The 26,269-nt window shown below is 40.4% G+C and overlaps 1 protein-coding gene across 2 annotated transcripts in view; it reads right to left on the bottom strand.

Annotated features, from left to right (window-relative positions):
• MPZL1 (myelin protein zero like 1) overlaps positions 1-15,902 on the bottom strand; it is a 38,437-nt gene extending 22,535 nt beyond the window's left edge. The window contains exon 1 of one of the 2 annotated variants that reach the window (XM_060770598.2): positions 15,682-15,902. In XM_060770598.2, the coding sequence (XP_060626581.1) occupies positions 15,682-15,817 (136 nt within the window). In that variant the 5' untranslated portion in view covers positions 15,818-15,902. The remainder of the gene's footprint in view (positions 1-15,681) is intronic. The other variant, XM_067466667.1, reaches the window with a different exon arrangement.
• Positions 15,903-26,269: the final 10,367 nt, after the last annotated feature.

Raw genomic sequence — 26,269 nt, forward strand, 5'->3', positions numbered from 1 at the left:
TTCAACTCCCACAATTCCTAACAACCTACCGGCTGTTAGGAATTGTGGGAGTTGAAGTTCAAAACACCTGGAGAGCCAATGTTCGCCCATGCCAGAAGTGCTTTTATACAGTTAAGGGTTATGCATCACTTGCATCCTCCCTTTCCCTAGAGATGTCTGATTTGGATGAAGGTCTTAGTTTTGGCAGTTACTCTATTTGGGACTACTTTGAAAAGTATTTGGAAATGTCAGCAGGCCCAAAAAGCTGCAGACCTTTTGGAGCCACTGGGATTTGATTCCAACCCCCATAGATACCAAAATCTGTGGAAGTTCAAGTCCCATTATATATAGTGGTGTAGCACAATGATATCCCTCATATAAAATAACAAAATCAAGTTTCTTTTGGATTTTTCTTTTTTAATATTTTCAAGCCACTGAGGGTTGAATCCATGAATACAAAGGACTACCTAGGGCTAGTTACAGGGAGCAGAGATTTCCCTTACTACTACAGTTGGACTGATTATTCAGGGCACAATTAAATGTCCGTACTATGGTCTATAATTATAGCTTGTATCTAGGTTATCTGAAAGAAAATGTTCACCTAGATAGGCCTGTCTGAATTTTGAGATCTTCAAAAAGGTTCTTGCTTTTGTCTCGCCACCTTCTTTCTGGCTGTTCCTAGGCTCTGGTACTTCCTTTCTAGAAAGGTGACCTCTATGGTGTCCTTCTACCAATAGGCAAAGATTTGATTGTTTTGTTTGTTTCCAAAGGCCTTTAGGAATTGAATGTTGATGGAGATTTTTTTAAATAATGTGATGCATTGTTCTGTCTTTTTTAATGGTGATGTTTTTTAATTGTCTACCAATTAACTTCAGGTCTGAATTCAAGGTACCAGTGATGACATTTGAAGACCTAAAGACATGGAATCTCAATACCTAAAGGAGTAACACTCCCTGCATATCTCTGCCCAGGGACTATGTCCCAACAGTAGGGACAACATGATGTGGAAGAACGTGGGAGAGGTGTATCCAAATTATAGAATAACCTTGACTTGGAGGTCCAACTACTGCTAGCATTTGCTTATTTTTGGTGCCAAATCAAGACACAGCATTATATTAAACTTTGTGGCTTAATTTTGTTTAATTGTGCATGCACATGTTTTAAACTATTGTAGCTTTAAAAGCTATATTAGCTTATTGTTATATTTAAGATGTTTTTATCCTGCTTTGGGTATAGTATGATTTTCATCTCAAATAGTTTTAAGACATTTTATTTGTACACTATTACATGAAAATATGGGATATAAACATTTTAATTTAAAAAGATTTTAATTGTATTGAGAGCTTGAAATTTAGTGATACAACCTTTTACTTAAAACTATTTTAACTTCTGTAGGTCATATTGAATACCAAGGTTATGGAAAAGTAGGAATAGCGAATGCTTCTAGAACATGGCCATATAGCCCAAAAAAACCTACAACACCCCAAAGTAGGAATAGTGTAGTGGGTTGAATACCCTAAATATACCAGATGCCATTGCTCTTACAAGCTAAGCCATTAGCTCTGGTGAGGACTTGGATGAGAGACTTCCAACAAATACAAGGTGCTGTAGGTTACATTTCAGAAGAAGGAATGGGCAAAGCTGTATTTGAATTTTCCTTGTCTAAGAAAACTGTATGAAATTCATAGGAGTACCATGAGTCAACAGGAAACTTGAAGACCCATACACACACAGTAACAGAAGTAACAGTAACAGTAAATTACACTTGTCCTCTTAACTTAATTAGCAAAAATATTATAAAAGGAAGAACAACTTCTATTCCTTAGCTACTGTGCAAAGACTTATAGTGGGCCCTTGCTATCCACTGGGATTAGGTTCCAGGACCCCCTGTGGATTCCAAAATCCATGGATGCTCAAGCTTCATTATGTACAACAACACAGTAAAATGGTGTTTCTTATATAAAATGGCAACATCGCATTTGCTTTATGGATTTTATTTTTATATTTTCAGGGTGTGGATGGGTTGACTGTAGTTATTTGCACTGTACAGTATTACAGTATAAGGTTACTGTAAAGCATTAGCCATTTAGGTTTTCCACATATTTTATGTCTTGGAACTCTGGTGTACTGATTAACACAATGAAAGTATGGCTGTGTTTGGCTCCTGCTCATCATCACAAGATGGACTAGACTTGTACCAGCTCCAAGAAACTGTGGGATCTCACTATAAATGTAATTTACTATAAGTGTATCTGAAGACACAATTCAAAAATTGAAAGACTTTTAAAGCAGAAATGTTAACTTAATTTGAAAAGAGCAGACTTGGCTCTGAATGATCTGTGGAGATGTTGAAGACTTGTCCAAATTGGGCATCAGCCAAAGCTGCAACTAAACACAGTTCCTCCATGAACACATTGCAAGGAGATATTTCTGACCTAACATTTTCTAGTAAAATCAGAAAATCCCATCATGTCCAAGCAGGAAAGGCTTATTTCTAAGGTGATGGAAAAGATAAGCTCCAAATGGTGGGCATAGATCCTAAATGAATAAGTGATATTTCATGTATAAACTTTGATCAAGATCATTAACATGCTAGAATGAGGTTCAAAGAAAGTGAATATCTTTTTTTCTACATCAACACTCACTGAAATAAAGGCTGGAATGGATGCTGATACATGGGGGTGGGAATTCACATCATCAGAACAAACACCCTACCCTTTGTGTCTTCAAAACACCTCCACTTCACAATATCCCCAAAACATTTCAAACAAATAGCTTGTCTGGAGAAATCCTGTGGAACTCAGAAACAAAACTGGATATGCCAAAAGATGCCCAACATCCAAAAGAGGCTACCATTCGTTAGTTTATTATGTGGAGCTATGTTGCTGACATGAGATCCAATCATGTTAGTGAACTGCAACAATGAAGGTGGAGCACTGAGCAGGATGTTATGTTGCAAATCAATGTTGGGTTGCACCTGCATGTTTGTAATAAACAATGCTATAATGTTTGAGCTGGGAAAGAATGGAAGTCTACATTAGATGTTCCTATCAAAGGGGCATATAAAAATACTTCTACAAGGCACTGAAAAAACCATCAAGAATTTGAAAGAAAGAGTGAACCAACAAGATAGGCTATCTTATACCACATTGTATGAGCTGTGTCAATCCTGCTGATTTCTCCAATTATCCTGAAGAATCGCCATTTGGTCAAATTAGCTGCCAGTGGAAATCTCTTTCATCACGTTTCCGCAGAAAGATTAGAACGGCCCCCTCCTTTCTGATGTTCAGAAAAAAAGCTCAAAACTTGGCTATGCAAGCAGGCATGCAACAATTGATAGCAATATTGAAGCAGCTAAAAATAACCACAGGATTGATGCAATGTTTAAATGTTTTACATTCATGTCTGACAGTTTGTATAGTTTTTAATGATTTTAATATATAGTTATATGTTATTGTTTTAGATATGTAATGTATTGTTTTATATGTATGTGAGGCCCTGATTTTTTGTCATTATACTGTACACCACTTTGAGTCCACCTATGAGTGAGAGAACCAGTATAGAAATACAATTAAAAAAATTAAAAAATAAATTCTTTTCCTTCCAAGTTTACATAGGAATTACATTGGCATGCTGGAAAATAGTAGGTATAAAAGAGAGGTGAGAGAAATCAATGATAAATCAATGAACACAAGAAGCTGGTATACACAGATTGAGACCAAAAACCCATCTAGCTTTCCACGATTCAGATCAATTGGATTTTCAATTCTACTATAACATTGTAGTTAAACCAAGCTTGAATTAAGCCCTGCTACACTTGGCCTAATGGCTCTAACACACTGCAAACACTATCAAAGCAACCTGCTTCTCAGTCAAAGCCAACATAGTTAGGCATAGTAGTTTGAAATTAGATTGTAGGACTGTTGAGGAAAACATCACTCTTATTGCGTGAAGCTTTTTGCCCAGCACCCAGCCATCTGGTGCTTAGTCGGGCCCATGTGGCTCAGTATTGCCCACCTAAGCACCCTGAAATCCTCACAAACATGAAGCAAGGCCCTGAAGAGACTACATTTGTCTAAACCAAAGGGCTTTTTAAGCAAATCAGAAATAAATAGTTAAGTGCCTGAACAATTTGTGTTAGCTTTTATCCCTGGAACCCAAGGGAGAGCACAAATAATCAGCATTTATGTTTCTAATCAAAATATAAAAGGCAGCTTCTAAATGTGATTATTATTATAAAGGAAGCCGGAAGCCTGCTCCTAAGTAAAAAGAGAAACATGTCTATTTGGGATCTTTTCTTTTTAAGCCAAAATATTTTCTCTCGGCAGGCAGTTGCTACTAGGGACTGTCACAAAACTCCTTCTCTCCTTGTCACTTCTTCCCTCTTTTACATACATTCATTTTGTCCTACTATTTACTTTTCTTCTATTCATATCCTGCCATCTTCACAAATATATCTTCTCATTATCATTTAGTTTAGATCAAACAGCAAAGAACAGAAATGCAAATTCCAAAGCAAGAACACACCGTGTTTCATGGAGATAGAGTGTGAATCACAGTGTTCCCTCACTTATCGCAGCGGTTCGCAGTAAGTGAAAATCCGCGAAGTAGGGATGCCATATTAATTTTAATATTTATACATTATTTTATATTTTTTATATATTGTTTTCTCACCTACACCTCCTTACCCGCCTCCATCCCATGGGTACCTGTCTGCCTCCCTGGCCTCTGCAGAGCCTCCGGAGCCACACAGGCAGCAGCAGGCCAGGGAGGCAGGGCTTCCCTGCCACACCTCAGGCCACCGCACTTCCGGGGTCTGTGGAGGGCAGAGAGGCAGGCCTTTCCCACTGTGCCTCAAGCTGCCGCACTTCCAGGGTCCCTGGCCTCACTGGACGTAAATATTTAATATTTTATAATTTTTATTAATATTTTCAAAAACTGCTAAAACAGTGAGTCTGCTACAAGCAAACCGTGAAGTGGTGCGGGAACACTGTATATGATTGTATTGATACCTAAAGCTCCAGAGTTCCAATATTTTATCATCATAACAATAAATGAACTGTGACATATGGATAGTGACAGAAAATACCTCTGTCCTCAGAAATTTTAACTAAACTGTAGTATTGAAGATGGGAAAACAAAAGATGGAACACAATTGTAAGCAGACATGTTTACCATTCAGTGTAGATATTTGGATTCACCTGGGAAAGAAGCAAAGCTTTCTCTCACATACAAACACTACCCCAAGGGAAGGGCCGTAATTTTCTCTCATGAATTTGTTTCAAAGGTTTGATTTGGATATTCTCAATTATTTTGGGCTGGTGGGCAGTAAACGAAATAGCTATAGGGAAGGAGATGTTCAGTTTGGGAGATATAACTGAGTATGGCTTATCACAAAATACCCATAGAACTGTGAAAAGTGCCATTGTTAAAAAAGAGACCCCCCCCCCAAAAAAAAACTAACACTCAGACAAAGAAGGCAGAATATGAGCCTCAATCACCACTCCATCTGAATCCTTAGTTCCTTCTACCATATTTGGGATTCCTCTCCTCTCAATACACCGATTCCAAACATAAGACATATACACCTCAGCCAGCCTCTGAAAAAGACACCCTCACTCATTAGCACCCAAAACACATACAGACATTTCTCCACAAGCACCCTTATGTGGTCCACAGGCTTCTCAACCTAACCTGCTTCCTCCATGCCAAGCCTAGTCTGCCCTCTGTTCTTTCTTATGACAGCAAAAGAGATTCACCTCACTTTGAGCAGGAGGCTAGGAATACAGCAAAGCAAAGCACTACCTTTCAGCTACCCACTGTTTTTATTTCTATTTGGGCACAGTGCCTATCCCTAGTTTTATCTGACCTCACCAAAAGTCTAAATGAAGGAAGTTGGTCAAGAAAGAAAGAGAAAAGATGGCATATAAATAATAATAATAAAAATATCATCATCATTTTCTTGGGATGGTAGTAATAGTTTGGGGGTATTTCCCCTTGAAAAGTCACAACAGAAATCCTGGCTAAGAGCTAGGAAAATAGTCCACAGTGAAATAAAGTTGTCTTATAAAATGCCCACATACAAGTATTTCTTTTTTCATGAGCTTATTTCTCTAAAGAACCACATCCAAATGCTAATAACCATTTACACTTATACTGAGGTCAAAGCAAAGCAGTTAATTACAGGAAGAGAATTGACTTCTGCATAAATGGATAATGAAATCAGCCACAAAAACCCAATAATAGAACGCTAAATATTAAGAACAATCTCCAACCTCAGAATTTTTTTGAAAAAATGTAATTTCAAAGTCATACATTTTAAAATTAACCTAAGCTTATTATGTTAGGGATCAGAACTTTTGTAAAAATAAAAACTAAAACCCCTGTACTTTGGATCTTTAAGAAGTCAATCTTCCTATCCCAGTTCTATTTTGCAATACAAATATTCTTTATAAATAATGACTAATCATCAAAGGAAGACCTTAAACTAAAGGAAGCAGTTTGTTTCAGTGGTCAGTGACTTTCCTGTAAAGAGTCAGTATGAGTCAATATTTCAACATAGCCTGAATTTTGCAAACCCAATCCCCTCAGCCCGTCATCAATGTGATATGTAAAACATATCAAGGCAACAAATCTTAGGTTCAAAGGCTGCTTAATTTGAGATCCATAGCAGTGTAAGCCTTTGATAATACATTTCATAATTGACTGCATTTTAACAGAACTCTTCAACTTCTGATAAGTGACATGAAAGTATCTCCATTTTTTTAAAAGAATAAAAGACACTAAAGGCTGCAATAAATCAAATAGCATAGAGCAAACCTTGCAAATAAGCAGACTTGAATTGATTTTAAAATGTCTAGTTGGAATACATGCTCTTTCCTGCAAACAACCAAATATCCTTCACTGTTGCATGTTCCCAGATGGCCTTCCTTTTGGCACTGTTGATCTGCTAGTAGAGTAAGAAACCTCACAGTGTAGACAGTAAACCAAGACATATCAGTCTAAGGCTGTTAAACACATAGCCATGTTAGTTTGTATCAATATAAAAAAGAAAGGGGAAGGAATCCAGTGATATTTGTAAGACTAGTTGATTTGAACATGAGTTGTCATGGTTTTCAATCCATTTTTTCAGATGCACAGATGAGAACGCAGTATTCAAGCCAGATGTATTTAAGCACAGTTACATATAGCCATGGAAGAGTCTAAGGCAGCTTCAGATTCAGGTCATGATCAATAAATATATCCATATCACTTCTCTAACCACTTTGGTCCCTCACAAGAGTACAATATATCAACCCCATACCACGTCTGGGCATACTTCAGCTGCAACATGTCATCTGAACAAGGGCTTTGTGGCACAGTTAATGCACAGCACCATTGCTAAAGACTCACACAGCACAACCCCAATGTAGGGTTCTCCTTTGTACTTTGAGTTTTTTGGATTCAAGGGCTGGGATCCAAAAGGCTTTCCAGCATTTCCTCCAAAGGTGGGCAGCATCAAATGTTTTGGAGTTTGGGCTCAGCCCTGGGGTCCCAGCAAGTAGAATAAAGAGAGTGCAGGGGGCAGATGGGAATCACTATCAGGTTGTTCAATTATTACACCAAGGTGTTAGAAGGAGGTTAAGCTTGTGTCAGGATAGATTGAGGACCTCTAATTAATTTGCTCAGCTCTTAATTAATTCCTGTCTGTTATTTGTGTACTGACATGCCTCATTGTGGTGCCAAAATGCTGGCCATCCTTGGACTAATTGCTGCTTTGTCCTTTGGAGAAGGCTACCAGTTTCAGCATCACAATCCTGGGTGAGATGGCAATTTTCAGAAAAAGCTTGATAGACTCACCAGCATTACAGGGTAAAGACAAGATAATGGGGCACTCTTTCTTTTTAAATACTCAAGGGCTGTTATAGAGAAGAGGGGGCAGGAGTGTTTTCTGCTGTCCCAGGGCCCTTCCAAACGGGCCCTCTATCCCAGGATCTGATCACAGATTTTTTTTGCTTTAAACTGGATTATATGAGTCCGCACTGCCTGATAATCTGGGATAAACAGAAAACCTGGGATAAGATCCTGGAATATAGGGTCTGTCTGGAAGGGTCTCATGGTCTGAAGTTACAGGAGGGTAAACTGAACATTACTTGGAACCTTTTGATAGTAAAAGCACATTAGCAAAGAAATCAATTGCTGAGAGAAGAGGTGAGATCTCCTTTCCTGCAGGTCTTCAAAAAATATTCTGGACAACTTCCTGCTAGGGATGCTTTAGCCAGAGATCCTACACTAAGCAGGGGATTGGACCCAATAACCCATAGGGGTCCTTCTAAATGTTTGGCTATGACTCACTGTATCATCAATGACAGTATCTTCTTTCCTTAGGCTAACAATGCCTCAGGAAGCTCTATTAACCTTGTAAACAAGTCAAAAATAGACACTTTGCTTACAAGATAAACACCATCTCCAGATTAATTCAACGAGAATTTGTTGCATGCCTTTAAGTCATTTCTGACTTCTATGGAGTATACTTCATACAATTTGTTCAGAAGGGGGTTGTCTTTACCTCCCTTAAAGCGTGTGACTTGCCCAAGATTGGAGTACTTTTCTATAGCTGACTGGGGATTCAAATTTTGGTTTACTAACATTGTAGTCCAACACTCAAACCAGGACACCCCATGCCAGCTCTTTATACACACTATTAGCCAGGAAATGCATGTATATTTTGAAATTAAAAACAATGAAAAAAACTTAATTTTTACTGCTTTTCAATAAGGTGTGACACCTACCCTGCCACCTTGCTAGTTCCAGGAATAACAGACTATGAAAGTAAAATTTGATTCTTATACCAACTTAGACCCATCTTTAAAAAAATAAAAATAATATTCCCTGAAATGTTTTTACACTAACAAGAATAATATCAATCAATCAAAACTTTATTTGTATCCCACCTTATCTTATTTGTATCCCACTCAGGGAGGCTAACAACATGAAATAATAAGCAAAGCAAATAGACATTATAAACAGTCAATCATAAAATAAAATAATAGGAACAAACAATATAAAATTGCCCAAGTGATTATCTTCTGTTAAAACACAAATCCTCCTAAATGAAGTCACCAAGAATAAAGAACAATCAAGTGTAAGTTCAGATTGCACAATACATGAGCTTATTCTGGTGGGAAGCAAAGTTAATAGATATCCCAGTTGATAAAAGGAAACAAGAAAAACACAAAGTGCACATATGGATAAGAACAGCTCATGGTATAGGGGATAAAGTTATTTTCTATATTACGCAACAAAATTGTATTGCTTATTCCTACAGAATCTTCAATCTATTGCCAACACTGTTACTCTAATATTTGTTTAAGTTTTATTGTTGACTAGAACACTATCTTTAAAAATATTTTTTTATTTTAAGTAAGGTGGTCATTAAAAAAAAAATTACCAGTTCAGTACTAACTACCTTTGATTCATGAGCTTCAACTAAGTTCCTCCCAACCAGAGCACAAACAAGTAGAAACTGAGCATACAGTGGTATGCAAAAATCCTCATAGCACTCCCTTTACTACTGATAATGTTGTCAACAGAAAGTACATCAAGAACAGCTTTACAAATGGTATGGTAAAAAATATATCAATCAGTGAGCTATTTATGCTGTATTTGCTAAAAGCCACGCAGTGTTCTTTTGAGCTTTTATTGTAAAATTGTGGAAGATGCTTTAATATTGCAACAGTGTAGTGCAGCATGGAAAATGACAAATGAAAACATGATCGTCATGGGGCAGCTTTACGTAAGCATAGCTCAATGCAATTTGCAACAAAAACATGTTGACTTCCACACATATAGGTAAAGAGTCACTGTCAGAAGATATTTTTTCTCAGAGCAAAACAGAGGGCATAGCTTCTTCAAGCTATTTAAACCTCACTTGGGTCTCAGAAGAACTTTACCTGGACAAACATCAATGTATGTTCCACCCATGTAGCCTTTCCTTTTAACTGCTAATCTTTTCAACTAAATTTGCAAGCCATTCTTTTCTGTGCCCTGCTTAGGCTATAACCCATCTTTGCAAACTGTTTTGTAAGAATAATAGATACTACTGACTCCCAGGTCAAAAACCAACAACATCAACAATCCATTTAACATAATTCTAGCACTCACCACCTTCTGATAACCAGTCATTCAAACAGGCAGCTATCATCAGTGTTCATTTAATCATCTATTCAGTTCTTCCACAACTTGCAGAATCAACAGAAGACTAAAGGACTTTTTTTCCTCTGCAATTCAAATGATAGACTAGCAGATATATATAGAAAAAGAGGTGTGCATGTACAAACATATCTTAATTGTTGCTTTGTGGACAATGTCTCTTGACCTGTCTCAACATGTGTACCTTAGGTTTTTAGGTAATAGATATGAAGTATGGTTTTAAAAAGGAAATTATATTCATGGGTCCAACCACTGTTCACAGAATGTACTGAACAAGGAACAGAAAATATTGCTACTCTTCATTCAAAACCATGTGTAAACAAGCTTTCTGTGATCTTCTTCCATTAAACTGAAATTGGGTTCCTAGAAATCAGTTCTGCAACTATACCCTAACAGGCTGACATTCTTCTTATCTTTATTCTGTTATATTTTAGAGATGCTCAGTTTAATGAGAGAAGAGTGTAGTATCTTTGTATTTAGTTGGCTCAATAATGATAAAAGTAGAGATATGATGTTGCTATATAGTCAGCCATCCATATCAACTATTTTTGCATCCATTGATTCAGTCATCTAGAGCTTGAAAATATCCCCCTCATCTTCAAAGAATTCAAAAAGCAAACCTTGATTTTGCCATTTTCTCTGAAGGACACTATTTTGCAACACTGTTGTATATAGTGGGACTTGAACATCCATGGAATTTGGTATCCACGGAGGTCCTACAACCAAATCCCAGTGGATATCAAGGGCTCATTTAAGTCATTTCACAAAAGCTAAGAAACAGAAATAGTTCAAGACTGAGATACTTCATGTCCCAGTCTTGGGAGGGAAAGCAGGGTACTAATTTAACAGTACATGTCTTCAAGCTACCTGCCGACTTATGGAATCCCCAGCCATTTAAAAGGCTTTTCTTAGGCAAAGAATGTTCAGAGGTGCTACACTTACAACAAAAGTAGGCCTTAAGGTGCCATAAAAGGTAAAGGTTTCCCCTGACATTCAGTCTAGTCGTGTCCAACTTGGGGGGGGGGGGGGGGTGGTGGTGGTGCTCATCTCTATTTCTAGGCTGAAGAGCCGGCATTGTCCATAGACACCTCCAAGGTGACGCGGCCCAGCATGACTGCATGGAAGCAGTACCCTATAGGTACTGCAGAAGCAGTACCTATTGATCTACTCACATTTGCATATTTTCAAACTGCTAGGTTGGCAGAAGCTGGGGCTAACAGCGGGAACTCAACCCGTTCCCCAGATTCAATTGCCGACCTTTCCGTCAGCAAGTTCAGCAGCTCAGAGGTCTAACCCACTGTGCCACCAAGGTGCAATGCCATAGCACATGTTATAACTGTTGCTTTTGCTGTAACAATAAGAAACAACAAAAAGCTTCAAGCTAACAACGTTAGTGAAGGCCAGAATGTGTACAAGCCAATAGCATAGTTATTTGTAGGAACAACACTTATATACTTCATAAAGAATTCTCCTACCTAGCTAAAGAAAAGACTAATCTTGTATCAACAGTGCTTTAAAATAATAGCACTTAATATGATGAGCCTAGTCATTTTACCATCAGTAAATTTTATACACATCATTTACTCCATACAAGAACGACATGGTGAAGGCAGGATCTATAAGAGTTGAAGAAACAATTCATCCAGACAAGGAAATAAAAAGTCTACACCCTATTGTTAATGTCAAATAGAACAGATTCATTGAATCAACAGTAACTACTGAATCAACAGTAACTTGCTAAGTCGCCACATGATACAATGAATTTAGTTGGGACTAACAGCTAGATTTAGATTTTAAACATGGAAAAATAAAATTATGAAGAGGTCAACAAAAAAATGACATTACTTTTCACCATCATTCTCAGATTAACCAACTAGACCAAAATATTATGGCTTGAAAATATTTTTTAAAAATCCAAAAAAGCAAACCTTGGTATTTGCTATTTTCTATAAGGGAGACCATTTTACTATGTCACCATATATAAGGGGATTTGAGTATCCACAAGACCTGGAATTAAGGGGGGGGGGGGCTGGAACCAAACCCCCGCCCACTGCATTAGAAAAACAGCTGTGAATTTGCACATACCAACTCCTTTCATGTTCATATTTTATAACACAGACCGGTATAAGATGTACAGTTTGGACTTGGCATGGCAAACAGTACAATTGTATTGGTCAATAATACACATGTTGGATTCATCATCCTGACTGTGAGAGCTGTTCAGCAGTGGAACTCTCTGCCCCGGAGTGTGATGGAAAATCCTTCTTTGGAGGCTTTTAAACAGAGGCAACCATCTGTTGGGGGTACTTTGGATGTGATTTCCCTGCTTCTTGCCCGGGGTTTGGACTGGATGGCCCACAAAGTCTCTTCCAACTCTATGATTCTACGTTTCAGCTTGTCAGTATCCTCCGTGAATATATGGTGCCCAGAACTGGACACAAGAAGGAGCCTCCACCACACTCCCGGGCAGAGAGTTCCACAGAGAAGGGAAAAGGTTTGGAAACCAATCCCTTTGAGAAGCAGCTGAGGGAGCTTGGAGAAAAGAAGCCTGAGAAGTGTACATGATATCAATATTTAAAAGGCTGTCGCACTGAGGAGCGGGGGAGGCTTGTTTTCTGCTGCTCTGGAGACGAAGGCAGGGAGCAATGGCTTCAAAGGGCAGGAAAGGAGATTCCACTTGGACATTTGGAAGAACTTCCTGGAACAGAGGGTTTCAAGCTGAAGCTGGATCACCATCTGGTGCAGGCATGGGCCCACTTGGACCCTCCCTCCAGGTGTTTTGGACTTCAACTCCCAGCATTTCTAACAGCCTCTGGCCCCTTCCTTTTCCCCCTCAGCTGCTTAAGGAAGTGGCCTGAGGCTGCTAGGAATGGTGGGAGCTGAAGTCCAAAACACCTGGAGGGCCCAAGTTTGGCCAGATCTGATCTGTCCAGAGTGCTTTGGCTGTGTTTTCCTGCATGGCAGGGAGTTGGGCTGAGTGGACTGTGTTCTTAACCAGCTCTATGACACAGAATATATCTCTCTCTATATAAAAAAGCTCTGTTCATTTTGAGTGACAACATAACTCAAAATCAGCTGGACAAATTGCCGCCAAATTTGGCCACAAGACACCTTCTAACCCAAGGAGTGACCATCACTCAAAAAATTATTTTGTCCTTTGGGAATTGTAGTTGCTGGGACTTGTAGTTAACCTACAATCAAAGAGCGTTCTGAACTCCACCAACGATGCAATTGAACTAAACTTGGCACACGGGACTCCCATGACTAACAGAAAACACTGGAGAAGCTTGGTGGGCACTGACCTTGAGTTTTGGGAGTTGTAGTTCACCTACATCCAGAGAACACTGTGGACTCAAACAATGATGGATCTAGAACGGTGGTTCTCAACCTGTGGGTCCCCAGATGTTTTGGCCTTCAATTCCCAGAAATCCTAACAGCTGGTAAACAGGCTAGGAATTCTGGTAGTTGTAGGCCAAAACACCTGGGGACCCACAGGTTGAGAACCAGTGCTCTAGTCCAAACTTGGCATGAATATTCCATATTCCCAAATATGAAGACAGATGGAGTTTGAGGAAAACAGACCTTGATATTTGGGAGTTGTAGTTACTGGGGTTTGTAGTTCACCTACAATCAAAGAGCATTCTGAATCCCACCAACGATAGAATTGGGCCAAACTTCCCACACAGTACCCCCATGAACAACAGAAAATGCTGTGTTTCCTGGTGGTATTTCCCACTTGACCTCCCCCCCAGGGTCCCAGCCCCCAGACTGAGAAACACTGTTGTAAAACAAATGTGTGTACAACCTCTTCTTCATAAGAAAAAGAATGGCCATTTAACAGTAATACTGTGTTTTCTGGTGGTCTTTGGTGACCCTTTTGACACCCCCTCACAACACCCCAGGGATTCCAACCCCCAGTTTGAGAAATGCTGCCTTAAGGCCATCTAGTCCAACCTCCTTCACCAGGACAAGAAAGCATAATCAAAGCCCTCCTGACAAAGAGCCATCCACCTATAGATACAGATAGATATCATGATTCACACACACACATATATGTATTATGACAGATGCAGTATCATAGATCTGAAAGGGACCCCTAAAGAAGGACAATTATATGTTGCAAGTTCCAGAGTAGGTAGACCAGGCAATTACATTAACACCGACAAAGAAACAATAAGAAATACTGTTTATCCACAAGCATAAAAGAAATTACATATATTAGAAACAATTTCTCATTACTTTATTTTCCAGATCACCAGGTTGGGCCACAGCAACGCCTGGCAGGGGACAGCTAGTGTGTATGTGTGTGTATGTATGTGTGTGAATGAATGAATTGTTTATTGTACTAGCCATAGGCCATCAGAAATACACTAACTTTATAAACACTTTCCAATATAAACCTTAAAATGTAACAAGAATTAAAACTAAAACAAGTTCTTTAAAATCATGAAAGCAGAAACATGACAGTAACAGTGTCTGCTTTGTGTCATTCCAAACCGTTTCCATTTCTGACCCCCAGTATGGATTTTGCTACTTTGGCTCTGATCTTTTGGGCTACGATTGCGAATGTGGCAACCTTTAGTGTTATATTTTTAGAATGATCTGCTAGCAAGTCGCAGATCACCGCAGATTGTTGCCATGATGCCCTTTCTTCCAAGAGTGATCCTATGAAATTTTTCCTAGAGTCATTGTACAAGGGGCAACATAGCAAATAGTGTGTTAGGTCTTCTATTTCCCCTGTGCCACAAATGCAAAGTCGTTGGGCATGGATGTATGTGTGTGTGTGTGTAATCATTGAATCATAGAGTTGGAAGAGACCTCATGGGCCATCCAATCCAACTCCCTGCCAAGAAGCAGGAAAATTACATTCAAAGCACCCCTGACAGATGGCCACCCAACCTCTGTTTAAAGGCCTCCAAAGATGAAGCCTCCACCACACTCTGAGGCAGAGAGTTCCACTGCTGAACAGCTCTCACAGTCAGAAATACACACACACACTTGCTTCTATATAGATAGATAGAAAGATAGACAGATAGATAGCAGCAATTGTCCACTACTATTAGCATTCCAGGTCCCTGAAGCTTATCTACATCTGTGTGTGTGTGTGTGTGTGTGTGTCTCCTGGGTCAGCGCTTATCATCCCCGTTATCTTTGGTCTCTGAGAGGGAAGGGAAGGAAGGGAAGGGAGGAGGGAGGGAAGGAGGTGGTGGTGGTGGAGGAGGAGGGAAATCACCTCCTTCAGGGACGGTTTTGTAACGCGATTCACACGTACGGCACAGCCACCATCATGACACGTACGCTGAACCCACACCCCTCGCTCTCCGCCTGCACAGGGAAGCATTGGGGGCCTACCTGCTGGGCCCTGGCGCCCCCAAATGCCTTCGGAAACCCCTCGCCGAGGAGAAAAAGAGGAAGACCCCAAGGGCGGCCCCCTTCCTTCCTCCCTCCCTCCTTCCCTGCCTCCCGCCTTCCTTCCTTCCTTCCTTCCTTCCTTCTCTCTCGTCCACTCACCCAGGCACACCACCGAGGCGGCTGCCACCAAGAGCGCCGGGAAGCAGGCTCCTCTCCTCCCCGCGGCCGTCGCTCCCGCTGCCATTTTCCTCCCGCTTCCACCTCCTTTTCCTCCCATTGTTCCTTCCCCGCCCATGGCTGGAGAAAGCCAAAGGGACGGGAACCTCCGCGCGGGGATTGGGCCCGGGAGCTGTCGATCACGCACACCTCCTGAATCCCGGCGTTTCCTTTTCCAAGGGTCCCGCCCCCGGCTTCTCCGAGGGGAGAGCGATTGGGAGAGGCGCCGGTCATTCACCCGGGATGGGCCATTGGCGAAGGAGTGGGACGCCCCGCCTCCTTTTTTCCCGGGCACGTGACGGGGAGCCTTCCCTCCGGGCTGGAAGCGCCAGGGCGGGGCGCGAGGTGGAGGCGCCTCTTGGGAGGGAAGCAGGGAAGGAGGGAGCGCGCGCGTGTTGTTTGTGTGGGCTCCGCGCCCTCCCTCCGTGTCGCCACCATGCATCACAGTCGCTGCACCAAGCAAACCATAGGCTCCCTTGGGAAATTCCAGGCAGGAAACAATCGGGGCCAGCTAACACCACCCAACAAAGGATTCCCCAGGCAGGAAGCAGCCAGGCAAGCTTTGAAGCTGCAAGGCCACTGAATGCTAATTAAAACGGATTTCCAGACAGGAAACAATCAGGGCCAGCTAACACCACCCAACAAAGGATTCCCCCAGGCAGGAAGCAGGCAAGCTCTGAAGCTGCAAGGCAATTCAGTGGTAATCAAAATAGGGAATTCCAGTCAGGAAACAAACAGGGGCAGCTATCACCACCCAACAAAGGATTCCCCCAGGCAGGAATCAGGGAAGCTTTCAAGCTGCAAGGCTATTCAGTGCTAATCAAAACGGAATTCCAGACAGGAAACTATCAGGGCCAGATAACACCATCCAACAAAGGAGTACCCCAGGCAGAAAGCAGGCAGACTTTGAAGCTGCAAGGCTATTCAATACTAATCAAAATAAGCAATTCCAGACAGGAAACAATCGGGCAGGTATCACCATCCAACAAAGGATTCCCCCAGGCAGGAAGCAGCCAGGCTATGAAGCTGCAAGGCCATTCAATACTAATAAACACAAGGAATTCCAGACAGGAAACAATCAGGGGCAGCTATCACCACCCAACAAAGAATTCCTCCAGGAAGGAAGCAGCAAGGCTTTGAAGCTGCAAGGCCATTCAATACTAATCAAAACAAGGAATTCCACACAGGAAACAATTAGGGCCAACTAACACCACCCAACAAAGGATTCCCCCTGCAAGGCCATTCAATGTTAATCAAGCTGGCCAAGTGCAACATTCACATTTGCCTCAAGCAGACGAGTTCAGTTTTAGGGGCTCTGGCTCACCAGCACTCCACATGAACTCTGCACGAGCTCAGGAGTCCCCTAAAGGCCTCAGACAGCTGTGCAAGGAAGAAGCCACAAGCTGGATTCTGACAACAAAGGCTTTTATTGCAGGCCAAGCAGTAAGGCGAGAGCAGAGTGCCCACTGCACAAATGGTCTGTCGCACCCTGCAACGGGGTTAGAAGGCTTTTATTGCTTTCACAGAAAATTAAAAACACATTCTCATTGGTGTTCAAAGATCAATTATTCCATTGGTCTTAGCTGGCTAATACACATTTTCATTGGATCTAACAAGCAGGACAATAGCGCAATTATGCTTTCATGCCTCTGACCCTGATTGTCCTATCTATTCTCCTGTTTCAAACACAGACTTCATGTGGCTGAGAGAAATTAGGGAGCGTTAGGTAGCACAAGCACTACTCCGGTGAATGCATCCTTGAGACAACTCTTTCATTTTTGCAAACAAAGGTGTCTATAAATCAGGACACACGGGACTTCAGAGTCACTGGAAACATCTATGAAAATTCTGTTTAAAACTACGTCTCCCTCACAATGTGTTGTCGAAGGCTTTCATGGCTGTATGTTCCAGAAGCATTTTCTCCTGACGTTTCACCCACATCTATAAACCTCACTTGTCTAGGTAGTTCCCAACAGACTTCACAACCTCTGAAGATGCCTGCCATAGATGTGGGCGAAATGTCAGGAGAAAATGCTTCTGGAACATAGCCATGCAACCCAGGAAACAAAGCCATACAACCCAGAGAAAGAACTCTTGTCTGCAATTGGCCACCTTTAGTGAGGATAACCATTGATTTTTTAAGGTGTGAAACCACAAAGTATATAGAAGGCCTTTTTGAAAACTTTTATTTTCATATCTAGATTTCGGTATGAAACATGGAAGGTGTGAAAGCCTATTCAGAGTCAACCTGATATATATTCTCAATTTTGCATTGCATCAAAATTCTGGCAGGAGATTCAGCACCTCATGGCAGTGAGTGAGATGTCATGAAGACAGCTTGCTAAGTATAAGAAATGGGGCAACACTGTGTTGTACGCTAAAAATTACTTTTGGATTTGATAAAAAAAAGTGTCACAACTGTTCATGCACCCTCCTGAAAAGAAAGCAATTGCCTCCAGCATCCCTCTCTCATAGAGACGTTCTATGAATTTACTCACCATACTTCAGAGGGAACTAATATGATCTTGTCTCAGGACCAATATATTAATATTTAATTACTGAAATCAATGGATTTTTTTCCTGAAGACTGAATCAGGCTGCTATTCTTAGACAAGGTAGGTGCAACTGAATGCGCCAGCCTTTATTCTGAGCATTTTTGTGCCAGTAGACCAATAAAGTTGGTATGAGACTCAAGGATTTAATTCAATACAGCCTATGCATGATCTAATCAAGAGCTTAGATCTGAGGTAGGATACCATTCAATTAAAGGCCTTGAAGGAGATCAGATGAAATTTTTACTGATCATGTAGTAAAAAGGTAAAGGTTTTCATCTGACATTAAGTCCAGTCGTGTCCAACTCTGGGGGGGGGTGATCATCCCCATTTCTAAGCCGAAGAGCCGGCGCCGTCCATAGACATCTCCAAGGTCATGTGGCCAGCATGACTGCATGGAGCACCATTACCTTCTCACTGGAGCGATACCTATTGATCTACTCACATTTGTATGTTTTGAACTGCTAGGTTGGCAGAAGCTGGGGCTAACAGCAGGAGCTTACCCTGCTCCCCGGATTCAAACCGCCAACCTTTTGTTCGGCAAGTTCAGCAGATGAGCGATTAAACCTACAGCACCACCAGAATGTATAATATTTTTAATCATAGTTCTAAGTTGCATTTCCAAGAACTGGAAAGTCTCAGGTAAACACCATTTGGTTGATTTATATCTTTCTCTTCCTCATAGGAACATCCAAGGAAACACACTTTATAGTTCCAAATTTACTGATGAAGTGTATAAGCTGAAAGAGTTAAATGCGAAGGACAACTTCTGCTGAAAAAAATCTGCATGTTGTCCAGCAGACAGGCTTACCCAGTCAATATTAAACAATGAATTTTAATTTTACACTTTATTAGTACTAGTGCTTTGATCTTTATCCTATGTATTTAATATATGTTTTGACTGTGTTGAACTCTGCCTTGAGCTATAAGGAGAGGCAGGTAAGAAATGAATATGATGATATCTTTCAGAAATGGAGGCACCTTCTTTGGAGGCTTTTAAACAGAAGCTGAATGGCCATCTGTTGAGGGTGCTTTGAATGCGATTTTCCTGCTTCTTGGCAGGATGTTGGACTAGATGGCCCATGAGGTCTCTTCCAACTCTGTGATTCTATGAAATAACTTTTGAAAATAATTTGAAAGTGCCAGAGAGACACACACACTGAACTGGCGATCCAGGAGTGACAAATATTGTGATTTCAAGAAGTTCTAAGGCAAATATTGGGATTTTTTTTAAAAAAATTACCGTGTCAGAAACGAGTTGAGAGTACAATTATAAAGTTTAAAAAAAAACCCAAAAACACAAAATTAAAAAAAAAACCTTGGCATTATACTAAATGTCCTTTGACCAGAAGCTGGCCACTTGGAGTGCCTCTGGTGTTGCAATAAGAAGGTCCTCCATAGTGCATGTGGCAAGGTTCAGACCGCATTGTAGTAAGTTGTCTGTGGTTTGCTCTTCTCCACACTCGCATGTCACAGACTCCACTTTGTAGCCCCATTTCTTAAGGTTAGCTCTGCATTTCGTGGTGCCAGAGCACAGTCTGTTCAGCACCTCTCAAGTTGCCCAGTCTTCTGTGTGCCCAAGGGGAAGTTTCTCATCTGGTATAATCCATGGATTGAGCTTCCAGGTTTTTAATTGCCAGTTTTGGACTCTCGCTTGCTGAGGTGTAATTATCTCTGTAGATGTTAGGAAGCTGTTTCTTGATTTAAGGCGTTGGCATGCTGGCTGATATCCAAACAGAGGATGGGCCAGAGATGTTACTGACTTGGTTCTTCCATTATTGGCTGCTACTTCCCAATGGATGTCAGGTGGTGCAATACCAGCTAAACAATACCAGCTAATCCTTCTCCAGTGGTGTAGGATGTAGATATCCTGTGATAATGTGTCATGTCTTGTTAAGAGCCACATCCACTATTTTAGCATGGGAGACATGAGAGAAGCTTCCCTGCAGCATCGTAACACATCTGGGCATCCCCTGGGCAATGTCTTTCTAGACTACAGATTCTCTCAGACCAGAAGCAACTGGCAGTATGCAACAAAACAAACAAATATTGGGATTACTTTGGGCCATTCACTCTATACTATTATTCATGGTCCTATTCATGGACCATGAATGATGGGATTTGCAGTACCTTCACCCGATTTACTTTACAGAACATTGTAGCCCCTACAAATCACAGACCAGGCCCAAACTTGGCACACAGAGTACTCATGGCCCACTCTACATCCTGATGCAGTTCTAAGGGGAATGGACCATGGATGATGGGACTTGCAGTACCTTCACTCACTTACTGAAACCACTGCGACCCTCATCCAATTACTGATCAAGACCAAACTTGGCAAGCAGAGCCCCCATGACCTACTCTACATCCTGCTGCAGTTTGGAGGAGGATGAAACATGGATGATGGGACTTCAAGTACCTTCACTCCCTGAAAACAATGTAACTGTCATCCAATGACCAATAAAGGCCAAACTTGGCATACAGAACCGCCATTACCCACTTTCTCTAATAACCCGGGCAGCGCCGGGTCCCCAAGCTAGTGTACTATAAAATAAGGGTTAGGAATGTGACCAACTATTTGGCTGGGATACTGACAGAGCTGAAATCAGGAAACTTGATTTATCAGCATTGCAGACCATGCTCAGACTTTCATGCTCAACACAAACAGGTCTATGGCACTACTGGGTACACGAAGTTGCCAAGCTGTGGGGCTTATTTATTCCCACCACTCATTTTCATAATTCCAAGAGAAAACTTGAATCTGTTGTTGAATGTCTTCAAGAAACATCCAACCTACGGTGACCCTAACGGGTTTTTGTTTTTTTGCATCATTCATTCAGCTTTGTTCATTTTCTGAGCTTCAGAGAAAAGCAAATATCTTCTATACGAATCTTATCAGGAAACTCTGTGATAGAATTAGCACAAATTGAAAATGACTTCAAGACACACCAACTACCCACCCCAACAGTCCATTTATTTCACAAGGCATTTCAACACTGTATGTTAAATTATACATTATATATTTCTCTGTTATTTATAGCATATGTTTCTTTGATGTTGTATACCATTTAGAAAATAGTGTATGTAGTTTTAGAATTTCCATAAACAAAGAAACAAACAGCTTCAGCATAGCTTCACAGCCTAATGGCTAAAACGTGTTTGTATATGGGTGCATTAAAACACAAATCCTGATTCTCAGGAAACAGCTTTTTATGTGAAAATCACATCCTGTGCTTTTCAGAAGTGTACACATAGTTATTCATTTCCAACATTTTCTATTTCAATTCTTTTAAAGGCCTGGATCTCCTTTTCCATCCTCCTCCTTTTCTGCATTATTTTACAGAACCAATTTTTCCTGTGCTATTTTCTTTCCGCTGTCTCATTCTGACAGTCCAAAGCAATGTCCTGGATGCTTTCTATCTCAAGAGTATGGCAGAATTGTGATGTATAGTACAATATGAAGAGAAAGCATATTTGTGATCTTTGCTTGTTTTTGATTGCCATTAGGTAATACATAGTGACAGTATAATTAGCCTGATGAGGAACTTGGACTATCAGCAGACTGCTACAGAAGGAATGGGGAGAGCCTTAAACAACTACTGTAACCTCCTGGAGGAAATGTTTTCTGCCTATGCATTTCTCTCTTTCTCAAACAGATAGAAAAGGAAACACAATGTCAGCAGCTAAACAATGGGAAAGTCCTGTGACTGTTGATTACGCTAAAATGACACAACACAGCACAATTGTGAAACCTTGTCGGTGTAACATAGCATGTTTTCCTTGCATGAAAAAAAACCCTACAACAACCCAAAAACAGAATGTTTATTTATCAACTTACATTACAATTCAATGTGCTTTTACTGTCTTTGATTGACCTTACTTTTCTTGTTGTTGTCATCAAGTCCGCTTCAGCTTATCATGACCCAATGTGAGAGATTTGACCTTGTATCTTGCAAACTCGGTACTTTAGACAATCTGGCTGTTATATGGTCTTCCTCTTTTCCTACAATGTTCCACTTTACCAAACATTATCATCTTTTCCAATGAGTCATCTCATCTTATCCAAAGTACAATAGCCTCAGTTTAGTAATTTCCGTTGCTAGGGAGAATTCAGACTCAATTTGCTCTTGGACATTTCTCCTTTTGGTGGTTCCTTAACCCATAACAGCATTGTTGCCTGGAAATGTTGGGTGTCCAGCATGTTGGAGACTGTTAAGTTGGTAAAGGTTATCTCAAAGCAACCAATTTTGCATGAGTTATTTATTAGCTTAATGATTTAATAAATTAGTTAATTCCAAGCTCTGTTGTATCTGAATCAGAATTTCAGAGTCATCTGAATCAAAAGCACAGCCATAAGATGGGACAAACTATTATAAAGCTCAACAATAATTCAGGCATTGGTTTTATGGCAAAATACTCTTTCAGATATACCCCAGATATACATCTCTACATTTAAAATACAAATGTTAAACATACCTAATATGCATAATGGTGGCTGAGGTCTCCTCCTGGGTCATTGTTCCATCTCAACTTGTGGTCTTCTAGTTAGTTTTTATATTCCTGCACATACAATGTTGGCATAACAATCGTGGCTCATTTTATGCATGCTTGTGAGTATAAAGTTACTATGGAAACCTGAACATGTTATTTTCAGAGCTGGAAGGAAACATTATTTTCTGTTAAGAGAGAACAGTGAGTAAAGTTTAGAATACTGCATATTTTACTTTTGCTAATAAAATCTTGTTTCAGTATTCCCCATATATTCCCATATATGACAATTTCATGTCTGAGATAAGTGGCTGTCATCAAGTTGCCTTAAGTGCCGAGTCACTAAGAAGGTGTGCAGGTATCTTTCTCCAGGCATGGCCAGTAAAACAGAAGATGATACCAGAAATCCAAGTTCTAGAGCAGTAGTTCTCAACCTTCCGAATGCCTCAACCCCTTAATACAGTTACAATATAACAACAACAACAACAACAACAACAACAACAACTTTATTTTTATACCCTGCCTCCATCTTCCCAAAGGGACTCGGTGCAGCTTACATGGGGACAAACCCGAACAGCATAATAAAATAGCATATTAAAATATATAATGGCAACATAAAACAGAAAAAAACAACAACATTATAACAAAATATAAAAGCAAATATCGACCAACAACCAATGAGCTCTATGATAACAATCGGTTTCTGGGTATGGGTGGGAGGACTGGTGCAAGGACAATTGTGAGTCATCTCTGGCTGAGAAAGGCGGTATAAAAAAGTGGTACATAAATAAATAGGGCTAATGGATAAAGCGCGTCGAACAGTTCCTCATGTTGTGGTGACCCCCAACCATAAAATTATTTACATTGATACTTCATAACTGTAATTTTGCTACTGTTATGAATTGTAATGTAAATATCTGTTATGCAAAGTGTATTTTCATTCACTGAAGCAAATTTGGCACAAATACCCAATACATCCAAACTTGAATACTGTTGGGGTTGGGTGGGGTTGATTTTGTCATTTGGGAATTAGTGAGTTCATGTACAATCAATGAGCATTCTGAACTCCATCAACGATGGAATTGAATTCCCCATGTGCCCAAATTTCAGTACTGGTGGGTTTGGGGGGGGGGGGGGGGGTATTTTGTCAGGCACCTTCTAACCCAAGGAGTGACCATCACTCAAAAAAATATTTTGTCATTTGGGAGTTGTAGTCGCTGGGATTTATAGTTCACCTACAATCAAAGAGCATTCTGAACTCCACCAACGATGGAATTGAACCAAGCTTGGCACACAGAACTCCCATGACCAACAGAAAATACTGGAAGGGTTTTGTGGGCATTGACCTTGAGTTTTGGAGTTGTAGTTCACTATGGACTCAAACAATGATGGATCTGGATCAAACCTGGCACAAATACTCAATATGCCCAAATGTGAACACTGGTGGAGTTTGGGGAAGATAGACCTTGAAACAGAACCCCAACAGAAAATACTGTGTTTTATTATGGTCTTTGGTGACCCCTCTAACACCTCCCTCATGACCCCCCCCCCCCCCGGGTCCTAACCCTAGGTTGAGAAACGCTATTCTAGAGGAAAAACTAGGAAAGAAAGTAGATAAGGGTGAACAACCGCCCAGGTAGAACAGACTCTATAGAAACAATACTAGGTGAAGGGCAGTTGTAAGGTTAAACAGTGTTTCTGGACCAACAGTATTTTAAGAATAAAGAGGAAAAAGTTGGAAGTCTTTTCACAGTGATTAAACAATGTTTTTTGAGAGACAAAGTGCAGAATACAAATGTTGTCCATCTATGTAATTTGAGACCCCGAACTTCTGCTTTTCCCACCAAATTAGGAAACAATGTATATTTGTGTAGTTGGGAAATATAGAGCAAATATTTATTTTCTTCCTTGCTATTTCATCCTTCATCACTGTTAGAAGTTAAAGTACCAATGCTCAGGCAATGGGGAAATGGCAATAGAAATAGTCACCAGTTAAGCATCCCTTATCCAGAAATCCATAACAACAACAACAACAACAACAACAACAACAACAACAACAATCTTTATTTATACCCCGCCACCATCTCCCCTATGGGGACTCGGGGCAGCTTACATGAGGCCAAGCCCATACAACAAATTACAATAAAATAATATACAAATTACAATAAAATAAAATACTCAAAAATTCCTCACAAAAGTGGCTGAGATAGTGATACCTTTGCTTTTTGATGGTTCAGTGTATACAAACTTTGTTTCAAAATTATTTAAAGTATTGTATATTGTTATATTTTGTTTTTGTTTTTCAGCAGCCAACATGCTAAAAAAAAGAACCCAGAGTTCCACTTTTCAACCAATTATTCTTTCCAACAATGCGGCGCTTCCTAACTCGTCAAATTAGCGGGGGCTTCCTGCACATAGAAATTCAACAGTGTTTAGCAGTAAAGACTCATGTCTTTGAGAAGGCACTAGTCATAGATATTTTGAGTGACCCAAAGTGTCCCTCCTCCTGGTCTGCCATCCTGACTCCTCTTTAGTAAATTGATACTATATGTATGTTTTCCCACCTTTCCTCTTCTCACTAGTCCTCTCTTAGCAATTCCAAAGAATGAAGCTGGATTAGATTAGCATCCTGATCTCTATCATCTTTGAATGGACTTTCTAAAATAAGAAACATATTTTCTCCCTTTTTCTACTTTCTTTCAAGCATCCAGACCAGTTACTCCTGTTTCAAAGCCATCACCTCATAGGACCTGCGGGCTAAATTGTTGTGTTTGTGTGCCTTCAAGTTGACCCTAAAGCAACCCTGTCATGAGGGTTTCTTGGCAATGTTTACTCATCACCTGGTTGTTATTTGGATGAAGCCTAGGCTGCAGGCTCTTAATACCAATGCTGATGTTGAAAATGGATGCAAAATGACAGTTCTGGATGTAAAATTACTTGGGAAATTATTTGTATCTTCATCATATGTGCTTCTACAGGCAAAGATGAGGAGCAATACCATATGTTTGAGACAATACACGTTAGCTTCTTTTTACTCCCAGTACTGCAAGAGCAAATTTATACTATAGGAATAATTAAAGTATTTGCTACATAGTCCCCATATATTTAAAGGTAAAGGTTTCCCCTTGACATTAAACCTAGTCTTGTCCGACTCTGGCACATGGTACTTATCTCCATTTCTAAGCCAAAGAGCCAGCATTGTCCATAGACACCTCCAAGGTTATGTGGCTGGCATGACTGCATGGAGCATTGTTACCTTCCTGCCAAGGCAGTACCTATTGATCTACTTACATTTGCATGTTTTCAAATTCCTAGGTAGGCAGAAGCTGGGGCTAACAACAGGAGCTCACCTCTCTCTCCAGATTTGAACCACTGACTTTTCTGTCAGTAAGTTCAGCAGCTCAGTGATTTAACCCCTCTGCACCACTGAAGGCTACCATATATTTACAAGAAAGGAAAATATATGAAAAGCCACATCAGCAAGCTGTGAT

The sequence above is a fragment of the Anolis sagrei genome, chromosome 3 (assembly GCF_037176765.1).
Source record: "Anolis sagrei isolate rAnoSag1 chromosome 3, rAnoSag1.mat, whole genome shotgun sequence".
Taxonomy (NCBI): domain Eukaryota; kingdom Metazoa; phylum Chordata; class Lepidosauria; order Squamata; family Dactyloidae; genus Anolis; species Anolis sagrei.